Raw genomic sequence first — 27,028 nt, forward strand, 5'->3', positions numbered from 1 at the left:
AATGAAATTAGTTGTGAAATATTTTGTGCTGATACCCATTGTCCATGGTGGCAACGATCTTGGAATGCAGAATTGAAATTTATTTATTTATTTATTTCCCTTCAACAGAGAAGTCTCCAATTACTGAAGGTAATATCAAAATATTACATTTTCATTTGCAACTTGTATGTACGCACATACACATTCTCCCTCCTTCCTCCTTTACACACACACACATTAATTCACAAACATAGACAGATAATACATAATATACCGCGTGAGGCACCTAAAAGTACCACCTGAAATAGCGAAGAAACCAGAAACAGTAGCGATGTGAGGTTTGCGGGAAACAATAATATCAAATGGGGCTCGTAAATCGGAGGTATGGTGTGGGTCGAAAAATATCGACAAATGGTGCATCTGGAGCAAAGTCATATTTTTTTAAAAAAAAATGGAACGATATACAATAACATGTATAATATAAAAGAGCACACGCAGAGAAACACAACGCCGTTGGTGTCATGCATCTACTGCACATAGGAACTACGATATGGCCATGTGAAAATATGTAAAGAAACTAACAAGTGGCCCACTTGACCGTCAGTACCACGGCATGTAAGACTTCTCAGGTGCCTGACAGAACTGCCTTTACGCAGAGCAAGTTTTGATAGCAGGTCCACGAGATCGTGTTAGTTCATAGGATGCAGTCGTAGCGGTAAGAGCAAAGATTATGGTGTTCACAAACATAGAAAAAGCGGACATGATCCTGATTTATCCGAAGGAATGCCTCAGAAGCCTACCGTGTGTACGCAGAGAGATATCCGGACAGACGACAGCCATCTCGACGTCTGTTTGGTAAGTTATTTATTAAATTAAGAGACACCGGAAGTGTAGTACCACGAGCACGTGTGCGGAACAAGCCAACTACAGGTGAGGCAGGTGCAACAAATGTTCTCGCCGCTGTTGCTGTGAATCCGCACGTTAGCTCCCGTGAAATTGCCAGGGATGCTGGGATGAGTCAGGAAGTGTATTGCGCATTCTGCACACACACAAGTTTCACCCAGATCATATCTCCCTCCATCAGGAACTTCACGGGAATGATTTTGTGGACCGTGTTCGGTTTTGGACATGGATGTTACGACACGCACACCCGATTTGTCACGTGTCCTCTTCACTGACGAAGCAACTTTTACCAATCATGGAAATGTCAACCTAAGGAACATGCACTATTGGTCGGTGACAAATCCACATTGGCTTCGCCAAGTGGAACGCCAGCGCCCATGGAGTGTGTACGTGTGGTGTGGTATAGTGGGTGAACATCTCATTGGCCCTTTTTTTATACAAGGGACAATGAATGCTGACCGATACATACAGTTTTTACAACATGAACTGCCTGTACTATTGGAGGACATACCACTTCAGACAAGGAGGGACATGTGGTACCAACATGACGGGTGCCCAGCTCACAGTGCAAGACGCGCTACAGCATGTGTGGAAAATACATTTCCAAATCGTTGTATTGGACGTGGAGGGCCTGTCAAATGGCCGGCTCGTTCCCCAGATTTGCCACCGTTAGACTTTTTCATGTGGAGAAAGCTGAAGGACATTGTCTACCGGGATGTGCCAACAACTCCAGAGGATATGCAACACCGCATTACTGCGGCCTGTAGGGACATTCCCTACGAGATGCTACATTCTGTGCAACGATCTTTGCTTGGGCGCCTCGTTGCCTGTATCGCAGCTGACGGCCACCACTTTGAACACACACTTTGACAGGTTTTCGCTTCTTACGCAGTGGTTCTTCGACATACTGTCATGGTCATTTTCATTATGCTGTAACACTGTCAAATACATGGTGCTGACGATGACTACTGTATTTTTTCTTCCTTTAACACGTTCTGTCTTCATCTTGTCCAATGGCTTCCGACATCTCATACTTGTACATGCCGTGGTACTGACGGTCAAGTGGGCCACTTGTTAGTTTCTTTACATATTTTCACATGGCCATATCGTAGTTCCTATGTGCAGTAGATGCATGACACCAACGGCGTTGTGTTTCTCTGCGTGTGCTCTTTTATATTATGCATGTTATTGTATATCGTTCCATTAAAAAAAATATGACTTTGCTCCAGATGCACCATTTGTCGATATTTTTCGACCCACACCATACCTCCGATTTACGAGCCCCATTTGATATTATTGTTTCCCGCAAACCTCACATCGCTACTGTTTCTGGTTTCTTCGCTATTTCAGGTGGTACTTTTAGGTGCCTCACGCGGTATATATACATACATCTTGGTGACAGAAGAGGTTTACTGCTTAACTGTGACAAGAACAATTTTCAGATATTTACACATTTCATCTGAATTACACAAAACAAGTATTACAAACACTGGTACAATATATCATTGCAACAAACTTCAATATGACAAATCCAATTCTCATAATAAATACATTGTTAAGATACAGGGACGTCGTTGGGGGGGCACGCGGGGGCACTGGCCCGGAAAACGTCCACGTGGCCCCGGGAAACTGTTCTGTATTTGCTGGAAATTTTACTTTTGATGACAAATATTGCAAAATAATACTTCAGTAAATTTTGCTTGCAGTTTGAAACCCTTCTTCAATTTTCAGTAGCACGAACCCAAGCAAGGCATTTCTTTCTTATTTCCCTGTTTCTTGCTTGTTGAACACAAACAGATGTATTGGGAGGGGATGCAGTTAATGGTCTTGTGGTCCGCCCCGGTCAGGGAAGTCTGAGACCTATTGAAAATGCACTTTTCCTCCCTGCTGCACACCGATCCAGGATCGCCCCAAAACCCGCACTTTCTCTTCATCTGGCCCTGCACTGGCACCATGGGCGCCAAAAGGACGACACAAACAGGAAGATTTAGCTACGGGTGGCTAGAACTTTCTGGGTTAATTATTTTATGGTTCAGAAAAAATATCTCCATGCGTTTCAAATTCCAAGAACAGAATTTTATTGCTTTTTCGGCGCGGGAATGAATGAAATAGCGGTTCTTTCTCACATGCACTCAACCCTCCTGCGCTAATGACCTGCCCTGCAAAGGAGGGGAAATGCCACTTTCTGAAAATTCGGAGAAACATCGAAGCGGTCGGTTCATCTGTTGATTTGGTGGACAATTGATATCTGTCAGATAGTTTGAAGTAAGGTTTGTGGTCCGAGCGGTGATAAACTTCTGTAAACGCGAGAAGATAGAATCGTGAAGTGTTTGTGATCTCGTTTTCCTACATCGCGAGTGAAATGTCGAATGAGAAGCTGCCAGATTGTCTACCTCTGGAAACAATGGATCAGGATCGACTGATCGACCAAATATCCAACATATTGGCATTCTAAAAGAGAGTCTGACTACCACACAAGATCCTGGGTTCGATTCCCAGTGTGGTTGATCTCATGTATAATGAAGAATAAACCACGTTTCAATTAAGGAAGGAAACTAGGTATGTAGCAATTGTTTTTACAGCCGTCTGCATGCTATGTTACAAAATTTGTATATCTTTCTGACTTTCTGTGATTTTTCTTCATTTAGCTTCCACCTGCAAATGCGGAAGCTGCTGCTGCTTAGGTGCCTAGGTTGCCTTGACATACAAATATAATTAATCCCTATTCATACAGCGAATAATACTTATAATATAATCAGGAGTTATGGAGAAGCAAATAACTCATCAAGCATTTTCGGTTTCTATTTGTTGTGTAGTGGTTAAAAAGGTGCATTACGATGCCAGGGGTCCTGGGTTCGAATCCCGGACTGGGCGTGTGTGTTCTTTATGATGGTCCTCCCATCAATTTCACATCACTCATTTTCATCTTCATTTTCACGATTAGCCAAAAAGTGTCAGAAAAGCGAAGTAAAATAAACCAAATCAATCATTTATATATTTCTACCTCATGGGTTAAATGCGACAATGAGGATGAATGATGAGCCGAAGGAATGGCGATGGGACGGACAGACATGATACAACCATACCTGTCCAATGTCCGAACCTTGGACCTCTGGTTTCGTAGCGTGTTATACTCAGTGGAATTCTTAGGAAGAAAAACTGTAAAAGTAGGGTGAAAAGAAGCAAAGTTGTACGATGCATAAAAAGCCATGTTTAGTTCTTCTAAAACCTTCCAATTATCGAGTTCGTGTTTTAAGTCCACTTTATACACAGTAAGGCTAATCGGGGATCCGAACCACTATGTGCCTCCACCGTGTATCAAACCCGGGACCCGTTGATTACAAGGCGGCGACACTACCACTGCGTCATCGAGGAGGCCGAGAAAAACTTAAAGTTAGTCAGTAAAATTAATATTGAGGGACAAGGCCTTCGAAGATTTCTTTCATTCGGTTGCGCGTGGTCATCACATCGAGTCCCATAGTTTCGAGAACAGAATTTGCTTCCATATATATCGCTTTCATGTATTTCCCAAATTGTCCTCACGATGTTGGAACAGCAAAGAAATTTTGGAACTAATACAAGCAGGCACATACCCAGGGAAGGGGTTCGGGAGCTGCAGTCCTTTCCCGAAATCCTGCAAATATCTGATTTGAATAATGTGTAGTAGTAATTAAATTTACTTCATTAACAGGATTAAACATCTTGTATATGGTAAGTTGCAATATACCAAGAAATTCATTTTCAGCGCATTTACTCCTCCCCCCAACCTTTTCGTCTTTAGATAGCGGCTGCCGATAAGGGATAAGCACCTTCCGAAATCAAATTCTGGCTACCGGCCTGACCACCAGCGATCGAACCTTGAACCTTTCGATTGATTGATTAATTGAACTGGTGTTTTAAGTCCACTTTATGCACAGTAAGGCTAATCGGGACTGGACCTACAGTTTAAAGTGACATCCGAATAACTATGTGCCTCCTTCGGGAATCGAACCAGGGCAGGTTGTTGAACCTGCCAAACAAAAGACGAGAGCGTAATCATTTGGGCGTGTGGGAACTTTGTTTTATCCAGTGCCATCATATATGTATTCAGTTTTCCACACACAAATAAGATTAATTTTAAGAAATTCGACGTGTGCATATAATTTCTTACAGTCATCATTTCCCAAGTGAACATTCAGATGCAATAGAAGACTCGGGCCCACCCTTTAGAATAGTGCTTAACGCAGTCGCCTTGAACTAAGCGATACCGGATTCGATTCCGGTATAAACTATACATGATATGCCTAGCTTGAACTCATTACGCGCACATTTCATATTTGCACTGTTGCCAATACTTGTAAACCTGGTTCCTGCACTTTATATCTAAAACCACGGAAAAGTTTTATATACTTCTCAATTTTCTTCCAGCAAATTTACAAATCTAAATACTAATAACATTGTTCTTGGTGTATCAGCCATTAAGCTAATGAGTTCATTCTGCATTTAGTTACCCGAATAATGGCTGTGGATTTCGCAAGAGTATATCCGTAGATTGTTGGGGACTACAGAAGAAAATGATGTCCCTTTCCAATTTATTGATTGATTGAGTTGATGATTTAAGTCTACTTTATACACAGTAAGGCTAATCGGGACTGGTTCTACAGTGTAAAGTGGGATCCGAACCACTATGAGCATCCATCGGGTATCGAACCCGGAACCACTTGATTACAAGGCGACGATGCTACCATGCGCCACCGAGGAGGTTCTTGCTCCTTTTCTTTCAAGACTATACACACACACACACACACATACATACATATATAATGTATGTATACCATATACGCCTATATGGTGTATAAATAGTTTGTTAATTTATAATAGTTTGATAGAAAAAATCTTACGTTTGGGCCCCCCCCAAACTGCTCAACCTAGCTACGGCCCTGGATCTTGTTATATTCAAAGGTCATTTTTTGTAGTGGGGAAATTTTATACATTTCTGTTCTTGGGATTTTGTATGAGAGTAAACGTCTATTACGTAAATGACCCTGTCTCACATTAAACCATATTCTCTCCAGTATAGAACTACTATCAATATGTCCATTTATTATTTTATACAGAAACATTTGTTGAGAAATTTGACGTCTATTTGACAGGCTTACAAAATCAAATTAATTTAACAAATCATTGTATGGTATTTTAAGAATTATTGGCGATATTCGATACTTCTTATAATATAAAAATCTGAGAAATTTCTTCTGTATACGTTCAATCATATTTTTCTGGGAGTCACAGGTTGGCGCCCATAGGGAACAAGCATATTCTAATTTGCTTCTAAACCTTTGTAGAGCATACACAAAGAGCATATATCATTTAAACTTTTAGCATTTCTTATTAGAAATCCAAGATTCCTGTAGGCATTCTGGGTAATGCAAGAAATATGCTCAGTAAAAGTCATATTATGGGTAATAATTACTCCTAGGTCTTTAATGGAATTCACTCTTTTTACAAATTCACCGTTAATAACATACTTATCATTTCGCACATTATTTCGTGCTCTGGTAAATATCATGTATGAACATTTCTTAATATTAAACCTGATATCATTCTCTACACTCCACATATGAACCATGTTTATATCAGTCTGTAATTTCCTAGTATCCGTAATATCCCTAATTTCTCTATATATTTTAACGTCATCTGCATACATTAAACACTTTGAAAATTTGATTGTACCTGGTAAATCATTAATATACGTAAATTGCAAAGAACAGAGGACCCAGATTTGAACCTTGTGGAATCCCAGATTTAACATCTTAAACAAAAGACTTCGCTTGTTTATAAGTTACATATTGTTTTCGATTAATAATGTAATATTTGAAAAGATTTACATATTGTGTTGAGAACCCAAAACTTGCAAGTTTTCTTAGAAGAATATTATGATTTATTCTGTCAAAAGCTTTTGCGAAATCTATATATATTCCATGTATACTAAGTCTCTCATGGAACGCATCATGTATATCCTGGACAAAATTTATCAGGTTTGTTTGTGTTGATCTACTTGGCAAGAAACCATGTTGATTGTCACTTAAGAAACATTGTACATGATTAAATATGCGATTGTATAGGATGGACTCGAATACTTTCCCCGGTGCACAGAGAATTTATATGGGCCTGTAATTTTCTATTTTTGAACTTTCACCAGGTTTTAAGATGGGGCATCACGCGTTTCCTTCCAGATATCAGGGGACATTTGTGTTTTCATTATTAAGTTATAAATTCTAAGTAGAGGATACATCAATACCTCAGAGCATCCTTTCAAAATGTAAGGTGGTATTTCATCTGGGCCGCTAGATCTTTTGCCTTTTAACTGTTTTATAGCACTTTCATATTCTTTCTGACTAACTGGCGAAATTGCTAATGTGTATGATATAATGGACTCGGCGCTATTATACATGGTTCAGATGTTTCAGCATATACAGACCAAAAATATTTAGCAAAACCATCAGAAACATGTGGCCGCGGCGGCTCAGTCGGTAACGCGTCTGACTACCATGCTCAAGGTCCCGGGTTCGATCCCCGGCCGGTTCAAATCCGGGAACTTTTCTAACGTTGGAAGCGGCCCCGGCGCCCACCCAGCGTCGAATAACATGGGTACCTGGGGGAAACCCTTAGGGGTAAAGGCGGTCTGGGGCGTGATGCTGATCACATCACCCCCACTCACGACCGGATCAAGAAAGTGTGGGGCGTTACCCCTATACGCCTTCATGGCGTGGTGCTAAGCACAGGGGAGCACTTTACTTTTTTTTTTTACCTTATCAGAAATATATTTTGCAGATTTGAGAGAATTTTCTTCAAAATTCATTGTTCTGTTACAAGCACCATTATTACTTTTCTAATTTCTAATAAAACTCCAAAACTCTTTAGTATTTGATTTCAAATTGCTTTCAAATTCCTTTATGTAGTTGTAATGAGCACTACTTATCATCGTTTTTACCTGCTTTCTAGTTTGCCGAAACAATGTCTTATGTTCTATTCTAAATTTTATATTTTTTCTGTAATACTCTTTTAACTTTATCAATTTAATGATATCATTATTAAACCAACATGGGTATTTATTTGTTGTCTTTCGTCTTCTTTTTGGGACTGTGGCAAGAAATACTTCATGAACTCTATTACAAAAAAAATTAACCGCCTGATTTACATCAGTCATATTATCTAATACAGACCAATCTATCACTCCAAGCAAATGATACATCTGCATGAAATTGGCTATATTAAAATTGTAAGAGTAATAAGCTTCATTTGTTATTACATCAGTAGATTCCCTTATAGTTAGGTGTACAGTCAATGCAGGATGATGGTTATCTTCTTTAACAAGTGGCATTTCCTCCCTACATATATTCACATTCTTTGGAATGTTAGTAAGAATAAGGTCCAAAGTTCTATCGAGGCTATTTTTAATATTGTTTACAGAATGAATGAAGGTTATAAAAATTCAAAAAAATTAACAAAGCTCTACAAGAGAGTCCACCATTCTGTAACTCAACCTGGACTGGTAATCGTGGGTAAATTGAAATCTCCAATTATAAGTATATTCGAGCCATGAAATTCCACGAAAGAATCAAACATATTATAAAATGACAAATATTTTTCTATACACTGCAGTAATGTAATAAATCTTATTACGTATACTTATTTTAACAACCAATGTATCTACCTCACAATTCAAATTTATTACTTATGATTTCAGTGATTCCTTTATTGCCATCATAACTCCCCATCCCCTCGTATTTTCAGGTCTATCGCGACGGTACACTTTGTAATTGCCATAAAATAATTCATTACTATTTACACTCTCATGCAGCCAGGTTTCAGTAACAATTATACTATCAAAATTATTACTGAAAACATTAATATAAAATTCCATAATCTTAGTATTTAGACCACGGGCATTTTCATAATAAATACATATTTCATTTACACGATCCTCGAAAGTTACATTAATTGGGTGACGTCTTCAAGTGATTTTAATAATATGATGTTAGTATCATCCCTTTTTTTCCTTAACTTAATTAATCCCGCATGTTCTACCCATAAATAAGCATAGTTTTTCTCGTATTTTATCTTCCTAGCCTGACTAAGAATGCGCTTTCGGTAAGGTGTGAGGCTTTGGTTAATAAAAATGATTTCACTTTTGGTATAACCGAGACGTACAGAATTTAAGTTCCTTTTCACTTTCCTCTTCTGTATAAAGGCATCCTTGTCCACTCGCCTGACAAATTTCACAATGATTCCACTTGAAGATTGATTAGAGGGTTTGCGCAACCTGTGACAACAGTCTATCATCTCATTCTTGATTTCTATGTCCAATGCTCGCCCAACAGTTTTTCCTACATCCGTCGTATTTTCATGCAGCTGTTCAGGAACACCGTATATTTCTATTGTCTTGCGGCGACCATACTGATCTAATTCATGTAGTTGCTCCTGATTATCCTAAACTTGTTTTAGAGTTACATTTTCCCCTTTCAACTGCTCAATTTATACCAAACAAGTATTTATTGACTCTGCCTGCTTTTTGATGAATGATGCATTTTCATCCAGCTTTTGATGAGCTAACTCAAATGATTTACCTAGTTCGCGTTCACAGTTTATATTTGCTTTCTTCAAATTTTCAATTTCCTGTTTTACAACTTGAAGTAGTTTATGCATATCAACAATAGTTGGCACTTTCGTTTCACTTACACTTTCGTCTTGTAAACTACTACGTCTAATCTTCGCACATTCTTTGCATCTCCAAATTTGTCCCGCACAAATGTAAGCTTACTTGAATGTACAAATGAGTCTAGAACAATTTACGATCAAAACAAAAATGCAAACAGTTGCAATCACTTACTTCTTTAAAAGTGAATGGATGGACAATTGCGACCACAAACTTGAATTATCACCCCCACCTACTCTATTCATGAGCCATTGCAATCCCCACTCTAAGCTCAACAAACACCAGAAACCTGCTACTTTTTCGAACAGGGACCCCTGGCACGGTGGTCGGCTGTAATTCATCACCAATAAACATAGAATCGACACTTAAGAATCTATTTCCAAAAAGCGACGATTGTTTCCAGAGCGAGAAAGAAATTTAATTATAAAATTTTCGTGTGTGATACGTGGGAAGGGAAAAGAGTTCGGCCCATGTCCACCAGAGTTTTCATTTTAAACTGGTTTGCTTGGAATGGGTCACAAGTAGCGGCGATTGGGTTCCAAAACCGGAGGGGGGGGGGGGGCAAAGTGCAAAACTGGGGGGAGGTAAAGACAGTACTTTCCCTTTGTATATAAGGTTTAGCATAGAGCGGGGACAAAAGTGGCGAAAATTAGATGGCAACTGCCCCTCCCCCCCGTCGCCGCCGCTGGTCACAATTGTCGCGATCGCAATTGTCCGGACTCTGCACAAATTAACATCGAAAGAAATAGATGTAAGAAAGAAATTATCATCCCAAAATAAAATCGTAAGTGCGTCACTAAAAATACATGAAATGACAGGGTTATAGAGCACAAATACATACATTACTGGTCTATGATTTTTTGGCATGGATTAGTTAGATTGCGCCACGTTTCTATCGCTTATCAACCATGTGCAGCTATCTATCATAGGCCATTCGCAGTAGTGGGTGCAAGAAATCAGCAGAGTGGAATTAATATGAAAAATGTAATCATCTGGCATTTGACCTTGACATTTAATCTCTCTTACTTTGTTGGTATGCTTCTGCAGTATCTCAACCACATGCTGTCACACTCTCCAAGCACCTGAATGGGTAAATTCAACCTTCTAGGTCATATGGAACCCTCGTGATTCTTGACTTATCTGTGCCGTGTTCATGCAAACAGCTTACTTGGTGAGTAGCAGCACATCCATTAGATTTAGTTGTGTTTGTAAACTTCCTGTTATCAACGTCTAGCAGATCTTGAACCGCAATGAAGCTACTTCCTGAGGTAAGACATACACTTAATATAATATTTACTGCCAAAATATAATCTGTGCCAGATAACAACACTTTCATAACAATTTCATTTTGAGTAATGGCGTCGCCAGAAATTTTTGTAGGCGAAGCCAGGCCGCTGATATAAAATTCAGTATTATTATTAAAATTAATAACTATAATAATTACTACGAAACAGAACTTGAAGTGAAAATTGTTAACTGGGCAGATGCTTGCATGAGCCTTGGTTTCATCTGGGGGGATAACATGGTTTAACATGATGACAGTGAGACAGCTGAGGTGGTGTTTTGCGAAAATTTTACTAGCGGGGAGAATACCGTTCCCCCGAATCCTCCCTCACTTCGACCACTATTATAAACTGATAATAACTATAAATTATTTAGGTGCCAAACTATTATTAATGGTATTGTTATAACTTGACCTCGAATTTTTAGGTTCCTAAGCTCTAAAAATCCTAAAATAGGTTCTAGAAATCTTAAGTTAGGCTCGATAAATCCTGAAGTAGGTTCCAAAAAGACTTAAAATGGTTCAAAATTCCTGAAAAATACTGATTAGGTACAATCGTTAAAAACAAAATTTCAAAAGAACCGTAAGAAATTGCAATAGGTAAGTTAAGTCTACATGAAAACTAAATATTAATTTTCGAAACATTTTTATTACACTAACTTTCTGCTGAAGATTTTCTTCCAAATAAATTACGAACAATCAGTGATCCTCAATTGTAATAAAAAAATATACATGAAGATTAATGTTTCTGCTACATGATATAGGTAACTGTTCATGTATTTATTTGTATAATCAAAACAAATAAATTATGGAACAACGACTCAGCTGTGCTTCAATATTTCTAATTCGAAAAATCCTTCGTGTCCTAGTCCAAGGCACTTTGCACGTGCTTGGCAACCATCTCGCTTGCGCCTGTTTCTTTCTATTTCATTACAAGCTCAACAAGATCTCTACTCATGGGCGTCGCCAGACATTTTTACAGGGGGGTCGGGCAAATGATAAAAATTGAATTGCAGGAAAAATAACAATTAGTATTATTACCAGGGTTATAAATGTCATTATACAATAATAAATATTATAAACTAACAAAAACAAATTTTTTTCGAAGTAATAATAATAATTACTATTATTATTATTATATAAATGTGGAGACTCGATCCACTAAAGGATCGAAAACCAGGACAACTCTTATCCATTATTTCTTTTGCATTTTATGCAGTTAGTATCTGAAATGCATTTCGATATTAACTTTTGCACGTCTATTTCAAGAAAATGCTTTAAATGTTAGGGGGAATTTATTTTCATATAGTTTGTTGTGTGACCTCTCACCTACAACTATAATTATTATAATTTTGAAAACTGTGGAACCATTTGTTCTTTGGATGAAGTGGTAGAATATAATCTTTTTCCTGTATTTTTCACTTAATGTTTTCGATCCAAGGCATTTTTACTTTGATTATTCTGTTCGAATACTAACTAAATGAACTTTATTTCTGTTCTTAACAATAAGAGTAACAAACTTTCGTCTTTCTTGTATCTTTAAATGAACGATGTCAATTTCCAGGGGGGGTCCGTCCACCGACCCGTTCGCCCCCCCCCCCCCCGGACGCCCATGTCTATACTCTCTAGGCATTAGTGATCTTCCTTCTAGCTCGACTACCAGAACGTTCCGAATGAATGTAGCAGTCAACTTAAAACGCTGAAATGTTCGCGCGAAATTATAAATTGCGAATTGGAAATCGCCTCCTTGCCTTAGGCGATTTCACAAAAATCCTTTCACCTTAGCATCCAGAGAAAACACGCAGTTGGAAACCTAGTCGCCAAATTTAGCTCTTCCCCACGTTACAAAGTTTCAAATTAACAGTCTAAGTCAATATTGGAACAAGTAAATAGTTACTCCCAATCAGTGGCGGCGATTGGGTTCCCAAACTGAGAAGGGAGGGAGGTGTCAAACTAGGGAGCAAGGACAGTTTTACTTTCCCTTCGTACATAAGGTTTAGCATAGTGCGGGTGCAAAAGTGGCAAAAAGTGGGTGGGCAACTGCCCCACCCCAAGCCCCCCTAATCCCCTTATCGCCGTCACTGCTCCCAATCACTGCAGGCACTACCCTTGGTATATACTTATGTAGTGTTCGCCACTGCATGGTAGTGCGACACAACCTCAAAATATGAAGCTTTGCCAATATTTAATTCTCGGGTCTATTGATTGATTGATTTGCTTTATTTTACTTCGCTTTTTGTTGCACTTTTGGCTAATTTGCGAAGATCGGAATGAGTGATGATATGATGAATGGACACTCACAAACATCTATGCCCAGGCCAGGATTCGAACCCGGGACCCCTGGCGTCGGAGCGCGATGTGATAACCACTCCGTAATAGAACGGCATTGCTACAATAGGTCGGTATTGCTGCTACAACTATTTTTCGTCTTCTTCTTCTAAGAGAACCTAACCCAACAAGCCTAACCTAACAACGAACGCATTCCACAGACTCCACAGAGCTACCAGCCAATGGCAATGCTTAGCAGCAATCACTACCTTTATAAGGAACGCCAAAATGAAATATTATTTCATAACTGAAAACGGGTTCTTCCCCTAGGTATATGGAATGTTCGCCACTAAGCAAACGGGCAGGATATATGCAAAAAAAAGTTCATTCTTACCCACGAGAGTTTGAGTATGAGTTTTAAGTCCACTTTATGCTGATAAGATAATCGGGACTGGATCTACAGTTTAAAGTTGGATTTCATGGAATGATTGATTGATTTACTTTATTTTACTCCGCTTTTCTGCCACTTTTGGCTAATCGCGGAGATGAGGATGGATGGTGATAAAATAAACAGGCCCGTAGCTAGAGGGGGGCATGGGGGGCAACTGCCCCCCCTGAGAGCCTCCTTTGCCCTCCCCCCCTGTGAAAAATACAGAACACATTCCTACCTGAAATTCTCAATAATCTTTACAATTTTATCATATGTTACTCTAGCAACATAACAAATACACTTATTGATTTTGTGATTTATTAGGGTGTATGGGATAATGTCGTTTCATGATGGGGGGGGAGTGGAATTCCCTTCCAGATTCAGACTTCGGAAAATGATTTTGTAATTTTCAGTATCTAGAACAGTTGTGACATTTTGAGTAGTCTTGTATTAAAGGTGCCTAAAGGTGTCGGATGTTTTCCTTGGATGTGTTGCTATGAACTTGGAACTGCTTAAATTTTTGTTTCCCAAGTCTACCTTTTGGTAATAGTGATTCATGTGGTAGGGAGAGGGAGTGGATATTTGATTTTTGTTACTTATCGTTGCTTTCTGCCACTTCTAGCTGATCGCAACAATGAGTGATGACGTGAAATTGACGAAGAGACACTCATAAACAGTGCCGCAACCACAGGGGGCAGGGGGCATTGTCCTCCCCCGCGACCTTGGACGGAAGTCCATTCTAGGGGAAGCAAACATTGAAGTACAAAAACAAGACTAGGAGAATCTAAGAATAGCAGGGCGATTGGATACTCATGATGGAATTAGTTTTTACGTCTTCCTTGCATTTTTCTTCCAGACGGCCAAGGGCACTTGCAAGGGGCACAAAGGTGCAATTGCCCCCTCCATTTACATTTCGTAAAATTTTCTTGCTCGCTTCGCTCTCAATGTCTGCTATTCTTACAGTCCAACTTCAGAGCCATAGCTATGGGGCGGCGGGAGTCGGCCCTGGGAGCCAAACGATCTATAGTAAAAAAAAAATAAAAAAATAAAGAGAATGCCATGGCGCCCCGTCAAGTTATTTGCGCCCTATTAAAACAATTTCTTTCTATGAAACTTAATATGAAATATTAATGATGACACTGTAATCCAAGAAGTCATTGATCAATCAAGGGATTCCTATTTCTTGGTCAGGTGTCAATACATGTATTTCAACTATAATATAATATAATTCACACAATATTTTACAAAATGGTTACCGTAACCAGTAGGCAAACATTGTCTGTAGTGATGCAAGAGGCTCCCCTTTCAAGAAAATATAGTCCCTGGTGGACTAAGGGATCCATGTTTTAATGTTTTAGCAAGTACAAAAAAAAGTATTACACATTTTTACACAATTCATCAAAGTGTAGATAATATGTAACCATTATTATTTAATTACAGTAATTCGATTTTTCTTGCATAAAACAACACAACGGTGTTGTTGGATTCAAGATAGATTCCTTTGTGAGTAAAGATCTTGCATACTGGAAACTAGAGAGAATAATTATGAAGCATGAATTATAAAGGGCTCCCTTAGCCTAATCAGTTTTGCAGAGAGGCCCAAAGCTGTTGGTACATATTAATCATCTATTAACATTATCGACCTGTAAATATCAAGTAGATACATTCCCTATTAGCTTATTTATGTTAAACTTTATATTCTTTGCAGTGGCGTGCCCAGGATTTTCGAAAGGGGGGGGGGGTTATGTCTACATTTCTAAGTAGTCAGTCCTCATTTTGCCATATTTTCCTGCCTTTGACATTCTTTAAAATATTATCGAAATATTGCTATATCCCTTTTCTATTACTTATCTCTTTTGGGGGAGGGGGCAAGTGCCTCTGTGTACCCTGCTATATTTGCCAATGCGACACAATATATTAAGAAACTGCCCCCTCTAGGATTGACTTCGCCCTCCCTACAAAGAATTCCTGGCTACGGGCCTGAAAATAAAACGGATGAAGTTAATCTTCATTACAAACATATAGGGACGACATAACACAGCTCTACAAAGGATTATATTGGTCCAGACGCCAGAGCCTCGCTAGTCTGCAAGTTGCAGTCCTGGGTGTAACCCAAAGAGGGTTATGAACTATGTGTGTCCACCGGGTATCGAACCGGGAACCCCTTGGCATACGCATGAGAGAAGGTCATTGATCCGCCACTGCATTCTACCGGTTATATGGACAAACGAAGATATTTTTTGAGCATTGTATCGAGATCTATTTAAGCTGGCATGACGTCGCGCAACTGGGAAGTGCAGAAGTCTGCAGGAGCATTATTAGCAAAGCAATTATGTAATTCCTGCCATCCCTTTGTTCTGTCGCTGGCCGACCTTCGCTTAGCTAAGCGGCACAGCTGAATTGGTTAGAGGCTTTGTTTCTGCGTCATACCCAGCCTTGACCTACCACAGCTCAGGAGTTGGCCAATCTGGCAAAGTCCCAGCTACACATGCAGTAGGTTATGGATCTCACTTATCGCACAACACTTTAGCAACCTTGTGTTCTGACGTCACGGGAGAGAAAGATTTTTAATTTTAGGCTAGATGCCTTCGTTGTTAGGTTAGGCTAGCTACAAATTTACACATACAATTGTCGATATTTATAATGAGTACTGTCCAATAAAATACAGAACTATCAGCACTGAAAATGGCGATCAAACTGCTAAATTGAACTATAATGAGATTAAAAAAAATAGAAAGGAAAGTTAAAAGCTAATGAAGAGTACATAGCTAAGGCAAGTAATAAATGCAAAGCTGCCTGGTCAATAATCAAAAAGGAAATTAAGATATCGGACGAAACAAAGTTGCCAAGTATCACACCCATTGAGTTTAATAGTTTCTTTATAAACAATCAAGAACATTTAAACAAAATTCATGTGAACTATGAAGACAATGTCAACAATGACCTTAATGGCTATCTTGGTAGGCAAAGTTTCCCACAATTTAATCATATAAACCTTAAGTGGATACAGATTAGTACGGATGAAATTTTAATTATTGTGTCAAAAATGAAAACCTCCTATCGTGAACATTTTTTCGGTCTATCAACATTTATTATAAAGCATATAATTGACATAATAGCACTTCCAATTACATATCTTATTAATGGGACATTAAATGATGGTATTTTTCCTGATAACCTAAAAATATCTATAACAGTCCCTATCCACAAAAAGGGTGATAGAGATAACCCTGGTAACTACCGGCCTATATCCCTTGTTCCACTGTTTTCTGAAATTAAAGAGTACTGTGTAAAAAAAAGCAATTGACCCCTTATCTTGAACAGAATTCACTTATTAATGTAGCCCACTTTGGATTCAGATAAAAAAAAAGTTTAGTGTATAATAGAGGAACCAAGTTATATTTTTATATTCTACCATTTAATCCAAAGAATAAATGGATCCACAGCTCTCAAAATGTATAGTTTTCTTTGTGAGAGGTCACATAATATAAACTTTATGAGTAAAATTTACCCCCTAACTTTGAAAGCTTTTTTTAACTATTAATGCGGTAGAGACGGTCGTAAATTAGATAATTAATGGTTTCGAGTCTGGCTCATATACATGTACTTTGATAGATTTAAGTAAGGCCTTTGATACAGTTGCGCATGAAATCTTGCTTAAAAAACTACAGTATTATGGAATAAAGGGTGTTGAACTATCCCTTCTTAAGTCTTATCTCACTAATCGGCGACAGATAGTAAAATTTAATAAGAAGAAATCTGATGAGCTAGACGTTTTGTCTGGTGTCCCCCAAGGATCAGTATTAGGTCCATTTTTGTTTTTAGTTTATATGAATGACCTACCTAATTGCGCACCGTATAAAACAACTATCTATGCAACTATCACTGATACGTTCTTGCAATTAATTCACGCGTTGTATTATTATACTATTAATATTAACTTAATAATACTCAGCGGTGAACGATGAGACTCGGTGAAGTACACAGACTCCTCTCAGGTACAGGGATAGTAATAGGCAAAGACAATATTCACAGCACAGAGAAATAAAACCACATTACTGCAGTATGTATCAACTGAAAGGTTTTATTCTTTATTTATTGCAATTATAATGCAAATATACTTGAGACGAAGGCGAGGATTTCGCTTTGTCGATGAATTGACTCAATTAAAACGCATAAATTCAATGCGTGGCTATCGGCAAGCCTATGATCACATAGACCTAGCTTGCGCCCCGAACTACCACACCAAGAGATATGCAATGATAACTGAGCCAATATTTGCTCTTTAGCCTTTTATTTCCAAATTAATCCATAGGCTAACTTTATTATTTGACGTAGAATGGTTGCAGTATTGTGCACAGGCACGTATCCAGAGGGGGGGCTCAGGGGGCTCGAGCCCCCTCCGAAATTTCTCGGTTTACACTAGATAAAATGAGGTTTTTGGCTTGTGTATGTGAAATAAAATATTGTGATTATAATTTGAGGAGGGATATAATTATCGAGGAAAGGCGGAGAATGTTCTAGAACCCTGAGAGATAACCCTGTTACTGATGATATTGTATGTAAACTTTTCTTGCTCTTTCGGTGTCGTCACAACGAACGTGAGCATTATTTAAAGATTTGTCAGCATTTGGAAGTTGCACAACAAAACACTGTTGAAGGTAGTGCCATGAGTCGGGCGATTCGTTGCATTACTCATTCTCTGAAAAGCTCTAGAGGGAACGTTCTTGATTAGGAGGTGGAGTCGAACTACTGGCAGTATTAACAAAACCTTTTATGTACGGAACATTCCAGAATATAATATGGATATAAATACGTGGATTCAATTTCACGGTTGGTCTGTACAACAGAATCATTCAATAAGACTTCAGGAGTAAGTGTGACAGTCGATTAGTGATCAGTCAGTGCCCATTGACAGTTTATAAGATGTAGAGATTCGGGGGGTGGGGGGAGGACTAGTGGCACATTTTCCTGGAAAGTGCTGAAGTCTACTACTAGTACCAGTTCGGGCCCAAAGCTGAAGACATTGCCGACAGTGGAGCCTCAGTGTAGTGCTAGTTTCGGGTCATGAGTCGAAGAGATCGAAGGTCTGTAAAGTGAATATTTCAGCAGTAATGGGCATTGGAGCATCATTTTTTTTTCTTTTTTTTAAACAAAGGAATAAGCTGCACAGATCGACTGAAAATCTAAGTTTTGAGTGACGATTTATTAGTGACCGGATCCAGTTTCGTGTATGCAGTCCGAGATTTTCGTGGGTAAGAAGCACTTTTAAGTCAACTGTTTTGGAAACACACTCAAACACTAACTACCACAAAGGGGCAGCCATGAAGGCCGAAAACTTTATGAATGTCGAGAAGAGAAAGCAAGAAGAAATTGCATATGTGGAAATTTTAGCGGAAAAAGCAAGCTCGACCATGACTCCAAAATCAGGGTCTCTGGCATATACCGTGCCATTCTTTGTTCTACCAAGTGAGCTACCGAGTCACCCTTGGCTTCGCTTGATCTTTTGCTGTCGCTGTAGAGCAATGTAACAGTATGCCTGGTGGAGCCTGCATTTCAGCTAAAATTTCTGCATAGCACATATCTTGTGTATGCCCAACCGTAAGATGTTGCCTGTTTAATTTTTTTTAACATATTTTGAAATAAAAATTTTGGGTGCGTCAGCACTAAGGCTATTTTGCACCCGTCACATTATACGGGGTCCAGTCCCTTATCGTTACACATAACAACTATAACGTTGCATAACTAAAATCATAAAATATTAAAATCTTCTGACTTTCGTTAAAAGCTGAGGCTGTAAAGGAGCACTCAGCACAAATAAGGACAAAACACAGGACAACACAAACAAAATTTTACTGGCCATGGGGCCAGTCGCCAGAGCCTCGTTAGTCTGCAGTCCAGGGTGTACTACGTGGAAGTGAGGTTGACTATTGGGTACACTACATGAAAGGAGCACCCCTTACACCCCGCCTGTTTAATTAACAAGCACAGAAAAAGGAGATAGAACAAAACTAAGGGACATTCCCACCGGTTGAAGATATATTTTTCTTCCGTGGTCAACACGAGCTGCCGTTTCAAGGTGACAATGAGATTGACCTACCGAGGGAAGTTTTACACCGAAGCTACAAGCCGCTACGGTGTGAAAAGTTTCTGTTGATTGGGTCATTGCAAACGACGTGTGTGTGCCTTCGGTCTGAATTCTTCCTAAATCTTGAAGATCCAACTCACAAGGATGGAAAATTAGGATTGTGTTAAGGTTACGTTTCGAATGCAGGCGACAACACCATAAAGGATCATATCCAAACCTGGGAGAACACATTCGAATGGATTGTCCATTGCATAACAGCTTCGTGAAACGGACACACATGCACATACCGAGATCGTTTCGGCACAAACACAACGTTCGTACATTGCAACAGAGGAGTCGAGTGATAAAAAATGTCGCGATATCATGTTCTGAAAAAATAAGAAAAACAGTAGCTTAAACAGTGGCAGATTTAGGAGACAGTTGCTCCCCATTTTTGGCCCCGCAGTATGGCTTTTTAATGCTAACCTTTGTCGTCTACCAAGAGAAAGTAAACTTCTGTTGCCCCCCCCCCCCCCACCCCCAGTTTTGGAACTGGATCGCCACCATCGACCTTAAACCTTGCGAGGTTATATCTATACCTCTTTAAAAAAAATTGTTTAGCCCCCCCCGAAAGGAATTTCTGGATACGTGCCTGATTGTGCATATCATCAATGCATGACTATCGGCGTACTTATGATCACATAGGCCTAGCTTGCGCCCCGAACTACCATACCAAGATGTATGCACAACACCGAGGAGTTCTTTTTAATTTTAAAAGCTTCGTCGATCCGTGGCGAAAAAGTGTGGTGATTTCTTACGCGATATCCTCGCTCTTATACTATTTTCGAGAACACAGATTAAAGTACAGATGAATCACTCACTATCTACAAAAGGATACTATCAACAAAACTGACATCTATACATCTTTAGAAATACAAATTCGTATAGTGCACTCTTGCAAACATGAAGATACATTAAACTACTCATAACAGAGCATAAAATAGAATAAACATTAAACGAAAGATATACATTACAAACAAGGTGCATTATTACATATAATAACAAAGAAATTACGCTTTCTTTTACAAAAATAAATACATTAGTGACATATCTTCTACTGGTGACGTCACATAAAAATATGGATCAAATCAACACTACCTTTATTACAAATGATCATAGTATTCTTAACCTTAGCATCAAACATAAAGAAATGTTAAATGCTTCCTCTTTATGGTTTAAAACAAATAGCTTGGTGTTAAATACGACAAAAACAGAAACTCACTTTTTCTACTTAAATAACCCACCATGCACCTTAAATAATCAGGATTATGTAAAATTGCTTGGCATATATTTAGATACAAAATTAAACTGGTCAGTTCATACCCAGGAACTATGTAAGAAACTTGCCCGTGTCTTATATGTATTGCGGAAAGTAGTGGGATTGGTGGTAGGGAGAGCTCAGGAAAGGAAGAGCTCTCCTCAAGCAGATTTACCTACACTTAAACCTAGCTCAACATGCCCATATGAGCTTCTTGCTCTAGTGTGGAACCCCCTCTAATCCAAGATTTTTGTAAAAAAGCCCTCATGGATTCCATGAGAAAGGAAGAGCCCCTCGGATTTGTTTACCCATACTTACAAAAGGCACTTCTGTGAGATTGTTGTCTATAAACTTGTCAAAAATTGATATTTTTTGCCTATACTTAAAACTAGGCCAAGACACACGCACATACACACACATACACACACATATACACACACCTACATACACACACATAGTTACTTCTGGTTTAAGTTCAATTGGATACCAGCTTCAATTTGTTTATCCAATATTAAAACAATGCAATTCTTCTAGAATTGCTCCGTGAAAAAAAACCCTCGGGAAATTCTTGTAAAAAACAAATTCCCGTGAAAAATATGCCCCCTCGGAATTTCCTGTGAAAAAACCCTCGGGAAATTCTTGTAAAAAACAAATTTCACGGAAATTTCTCGGCTGATGCAATTTCTGAGTATTTGCATGCAAACAAAATTGCATCAGCCGAGAAATTCCCGTGAAAAATATGCCCCCCTCGGAATTTCCTGTGAAAAAACTCTCGGGAAATTCTTGTAAAAAACAAATTTCACGGAAATTTCTCGGCTGATGCAATTTCTGAGTATTGAAGCTTTGCGTGCAAACAAAATTACATCAGCCGGGAAATTCCCGTGAATTTAGGGTATATAAAGAGATTTTGTATTGCATTAGCCAGTATTGTGAGAGTGGCTGAGAAGAACAGATGTGTTTTTACATTGCTCCTCATACTTACAGGCTTGTTTGATTTAATTAAATATATATTGTTGCCTGATATTTGTTACATCTAGCTTGTTTGTTGTTATTTAGGGTTAGGCCTATATCTGTCACAGCTTGTTATACAAAAATCAATACATAGCACTCAGTGCTGGGTCATTGCCATTCAAGATATGCATGTTCGTGCAGGCATTTGCGGAAGGTCAGTGTGAATCAATATTTATTCTCTTTTTCCACTTGTGGGCTATTGGCATTACAACCTGTCATAATAGGCATAAAGATTTGATTTAAAAACCCAGGAAATTTTATAAATACCAAAGCCAAAAATATTAACACACATATGCACACATATACATATATACACACAAAAGCACAGTGCTGAACCCAACTGATATTTTTTATTCAGTATAAAGTTTTGAATTGAAACCCGGGAAATTGTATATAATAAACAACGGAAAAAATGCCAAGTCAAAAATATTGTAATCAGTGCAATAAAAATATATCCAGCTCTAATTGGGCTAGACACCAAAAGATTTGTGACCCAGGCAAATGCAGAGCTCCCACAAAAATTTGCCCCAAATGCAATAGAAAATACAGCATGCAATACTTCACATATACACATAAAAATACTTGTTCTGCACAGTCATCAACATTGCCCCCACAAGCATCTACATCTGGTCTGAAAAGGAAGCATGAAGTACCTCTTAATGCCAGAGTAGCAAAGCAGCCATGCTTTGCACCTATCCATAGCAGTTTTAATGCCCAACTTAGGGATTATCGGTTTGTATCAGAGCCAAGATGTGGCATTGAGAATTTCTTGAACAGTGTAAAACCTGATCTGCAGGCAATTCTAAATGCACAAAATGGCTCTTATAAGCTCTCCCTCAAATTGTTTACACAATATAAGAAACCAAATGGCACAAAATTTACACAGCCCCACATAACAGAAACTGTACCTGTATATTCAAATGCAAATTCAGACACAATAATAAGCAGTTTAATAGATCAATTGAATATTGAGCACTCTGAATTTGCGACAAAAGAGTCTGGATGGAGCCTATGTGGCTCTCCACACAGGTTATATGTTAATATTTCTGAATTCAGCCCATTACAAGGTTCTACATATTTGCCATTACCTATCAATATTAAAAACAGAAGAGCCGTGGTTAATATAGAAAATAATGATAATAAATGCTTTTTGTGGTGTATATTAGCTGCTTTGTATCCAGTTTCAAGAAATTCTCAGAGAATAAGTTATTACAAACAACATGAACATGATTTTGACGATGCAATGGAGGGTTTAGAATATCCAATGTCTGTTCAGAATATTGATAAATTTGAAAAAAAGGCTCGGGATATCAATGGCAAACAATTATCTATTAACGTATATATTTGTTCCACTGGCCGTGATAATTGCTTGATAGCACCTCTCAGAATCAGTGATCATGATGATTCTGCTGTTCCGATTAATTTGCTCTTAATTGAAGGGGAAGATACATACCATTACACTCTGATACATAATTTTCTAGCTTTAGTGAGAGCACAACTAGACAAATCTAATAGAATATTCGAGGTGTGCAGAAGATGCTCAACTGCAATTGATGGCAGGAAAATGGTGAATGGGGTTCGTAAAGAGAGTGCAGAAATTGCCAAGAACAGATTAATTGAGCATCTGAAATATTGTGGCAATCATAAACCTGTTCATATGGTGATGCCCAATCCAAGTGAAAATGCAGAATTCAAAAAGTTTGAAGCCTTGTTGGAACACCCAGCATATATTGTCTATGATTTTGAATCGAACCTCAAATCTCTTGCATCCTGCAATCCAGATCCTGAAGAATCCTCAATTACACCATACCAGCTACATGAACCTTCCAGCTTTTGTTATGTGGTTGTACAGGATGGTGTTGTTACTAAAGAATATTCATACATGGGGCCAGATGCCATCAAAATATTTGCACATAGAATAGAAAATGAGTGCCGTGACATAGCATCTAACATCTTATTAAAATCAAAACCCATGTTGCCTTTAACAGAGGATCAGATTGAAGATTTCAACAATGCAGAAAAATGCCCACTATGTGATTCTAAATTTTCAGATACAAATATCAAGGTACATCACCATTCCCATACAGATGGTCGATATAAACAGGCCCTGTGTAATAGCTGTAATATTAAGATCAAGAGACCAAGATTTGTCCCCATATTTTGCCATGGAGCATCCAATTATGATTTTCATCATCTGATTAGATACGAGGGGTTTGAGAAGCAGAATTTAAATATTTTAGCTGAAAATGATGAGAAATATATATCTATTAGCAAAACAATTAAAGTTAATGGTGTTCCTATTCACATGAGATTTCTTGATTCTTACAGATTTTTATCTGATAGCCTGGCTACACTGACCTCTCAATTACCTGATGATGGATTCAAAATCACACGTGCATTGTTTCCAAATCTGGATCTGAAATTAATTAGGCAGAAGGGGGTATATCCATATGACTATGTTACAGATTTTTCTAAATTTGATGAGTGTTCTCTTCCACCACAACATGAGTTTTACAGCAAAATCAGAGGTTCTGGAATCACAGATGAACATTATCACCATGCCCAATTGATGTGGAACAATTTAAAATGCCGGACATTTGGTGATTATCACATGGCATATTTGAAACTTGATGTGGCCCTCTTAGCTGATATACTTCAAGCATTCAGAAAATCTTGTATGCAAAATTATGGACTGGACCCAGTGTATTTTTACAGTGCCCCGGGCCTAGCATGGTCTGCAATGTTTTTAAACACCAAAAAGCAATTGGATCTGATCCAAGATCAAGATATGTATCTGTTTGTGGAGCAAGGTATAAGAGGAGGCATGGTGCAATGCTCTCAGAGATATGCCAGAGCAAATAACAAGCATATTCCCGATTATGATCCAGCACTGCCATCAAATTATATATTGTATGTGGATGCAAACAGCCTATATGGTCACGCTATGATGCAAAAACTGCCATATGCAGGGCTTGAATGGGTTGAAGATTTTAATATTGAGGATCTTCAGGACTTTGATGACAGTAATTATGGCTTATTCTTAGAGGTTGATTTGACAATTCCAGATCATTTACACAACAAATTTTCTGATCTGCCCCCAATTCCCGAGGTTCAGTGCTCACCTGGCTCTAAACAGAAGAAGCTCATGATGACACTGGAGTCAAAACAGGGCTATGTCATATATTACAAGAACCTCCAGTTCCTGACGAAACATGGTGTTCAAGTGACCAAACTTGGAAAAGTTTTGAGGTTCAGGCACTCAAGATGGTTGAAACCATACATTGATACAAACACGGAGCTTCGAACATCTGCAAAGAGCGAATTTGATAAGGGCTTGTTTAAATTGATGGTCAATTCTGTATATGGCAAAACAATTGAAAATGTCAGAAAACATACCGATGTTAAAATAATTACTGACCCCAGCCTGAGTAAAAAATTGGTTGCAAAGCCTAATTTCAATTATAGAAGAATTTATAATGAAGATATGGCACTTTTCAACATGAAAAAAACAAAAATTAAGTTTGATAAACCTATTTATGTAGGGGCTGCAATATTGGAATTGTCCAAATTACATATGTTAACATTGTATTATGATGTGTTGAAACCTTTTTATGGTGATAATGTAAAATTGATGTACATGGACACGGATAGTTTTATTCTTGATATTAAAACAGAAGATATTTATCAAGATATGTCACAGCCTGAATTGCTTGAATATTTTGATACCAGTGAACATAAAAGGATTCAACCCCACAACAAAAAGGTGCCCGGCAAGTTAAAAGATGAGACACTTGGTGATGTTATTGTGGAATTTGCTGGGTTAAGTGCCAAGATGTACAGTTTTAAAACATGTAGTGCTGTTGTCAAAAAGGCCAAGGGCATTGGCAGAGTAACTGTGGAAAAAGAGCTTAAATTTGAAGATTACAAAAATTGCATCAAATCATGTAGAACAATCAAAACATCAGAATCCAGAATTCAGAGCGTGGATCACCTATTGACTTCAAATGTTGTAAGAAAAGTGGCTCTGGACCCACGTGATGATAAGAGATGCATTTTATCATGTGGCATACATACTTTACCATGGGGTCATTGTGATTTGAAAAATGGGAATCAATGCCCAATTACAGAGCATGATTTGAAATAAATAAACATGCCTATGAACTTATTTGGGTATAAAAAACGGACTGTTATGGACCTGCCAACCCCACAACCCTCTTCTGATATGCTGTCTAAACTGAGTGGCTTGTTAATAATTCATCTGAACAGCATACTTACAGATATTGACGATGAAACAGGCAAAATATTGTACATATTTAACAACAATTTAAATCATTACCAATTACCTGTAGGTGGGCAATTGCAATTTATTACAACCCCTGAGGGTGATGTCAAGATTTCAGTAGGAAGAAATATTTACAGAATTAAGCACTCAAACATGGTTTCTGGCACTGTTTATACTGTCTCTGCTGGTGACTGCTTATATATTGAGGTCCCTGGATCTTATGACAAGCTTATACCCTTTTTTATAGAATTAAGAATCAGGTATTCAATAATAAATAACTACTAAACAAAATGCCTAATGATATTTTTGGCCACACAAGACATGAAGATCACAGTGATGAGATTTTGATGCTTGATGTCAGAGTCAAGAAATTAAGAAGTGATTTACAAGCTTTACAAACCACACTCAATGCCAGTCTTCAATTAGAAATTACAAATTTACAATCACAATGCATGGACCCTCTTCTTAAAATTGATTCTGAACTCAAATTATTGCTTCAGAAATATACTGACCTGGCTACATTAAATAATTTTCAAAGTTTAGAAGAGGCTGTTGCAGCTCTTCAAGCCAAATTTAAGACCCAGGCTAACAACTCTGAGCAATTGAAACAGCAATTAGAAGAGCAAATAAATAATGTCCAGACACAACTCCAAACAATTGTCAAAAGCATAAAATCACAAGAAGATTTTGATCTAGTGATTTCCACTCTAAAGGAACAGATTCAGTCACTCCAAATACCTAATCTGGACCCTCTGAACAATGCCATAGCCGAGGTTAAAGAAAAAATTGA

At 38.3% G+C, this 27,028-nt stretch overlaps 1 protein-coding gene across 2 annotated transcripts in view; it reads left to right on the plus strand.

The window, feature by feature from the left end:
• Nucleotides 1–10,612: 10,612 nt before the first annotated feature.
• Nucleotides 10,613–27,028, plus strand: part of LOC145999707 (pyruvate kinase-like) — a 97,047-nt gene continuing 80,631 nt past the window's right edge. Inside the window, exon 1 of one of the 2 annotated variants that reach the window (XM_083136976.1) lies at nucleotides 10,613–10,751. In XM_083136976.1, the coding sequence (XP_082993102.1) occupies nucleotides 10,734–10,751 (18 nt within the window). In that variant the 5' untranslated portion in view covers nucleotides 10,613–10,733. Of the gene's footprint in view, nucleotides 10,849–27,028 lie in introns of both variants that reach the window. The other variant, XM_083136975.1, reaches the window with a different exon arrangement.

This window comes from Lepisma saccharinum, chromosome 15 (genome assembly GCF_977018435.1).
Source record: "Lepisma saccharinum chromosome 15, izLepSacc3.1, whole genome shotgun sequence".
Taxonomy (NCBI): Eukaryota; Metazoa; Arthropoda; class Insecta; order Zygentoma; family Lepismatidae; genus Lepisma; species Lepisma saccharinum.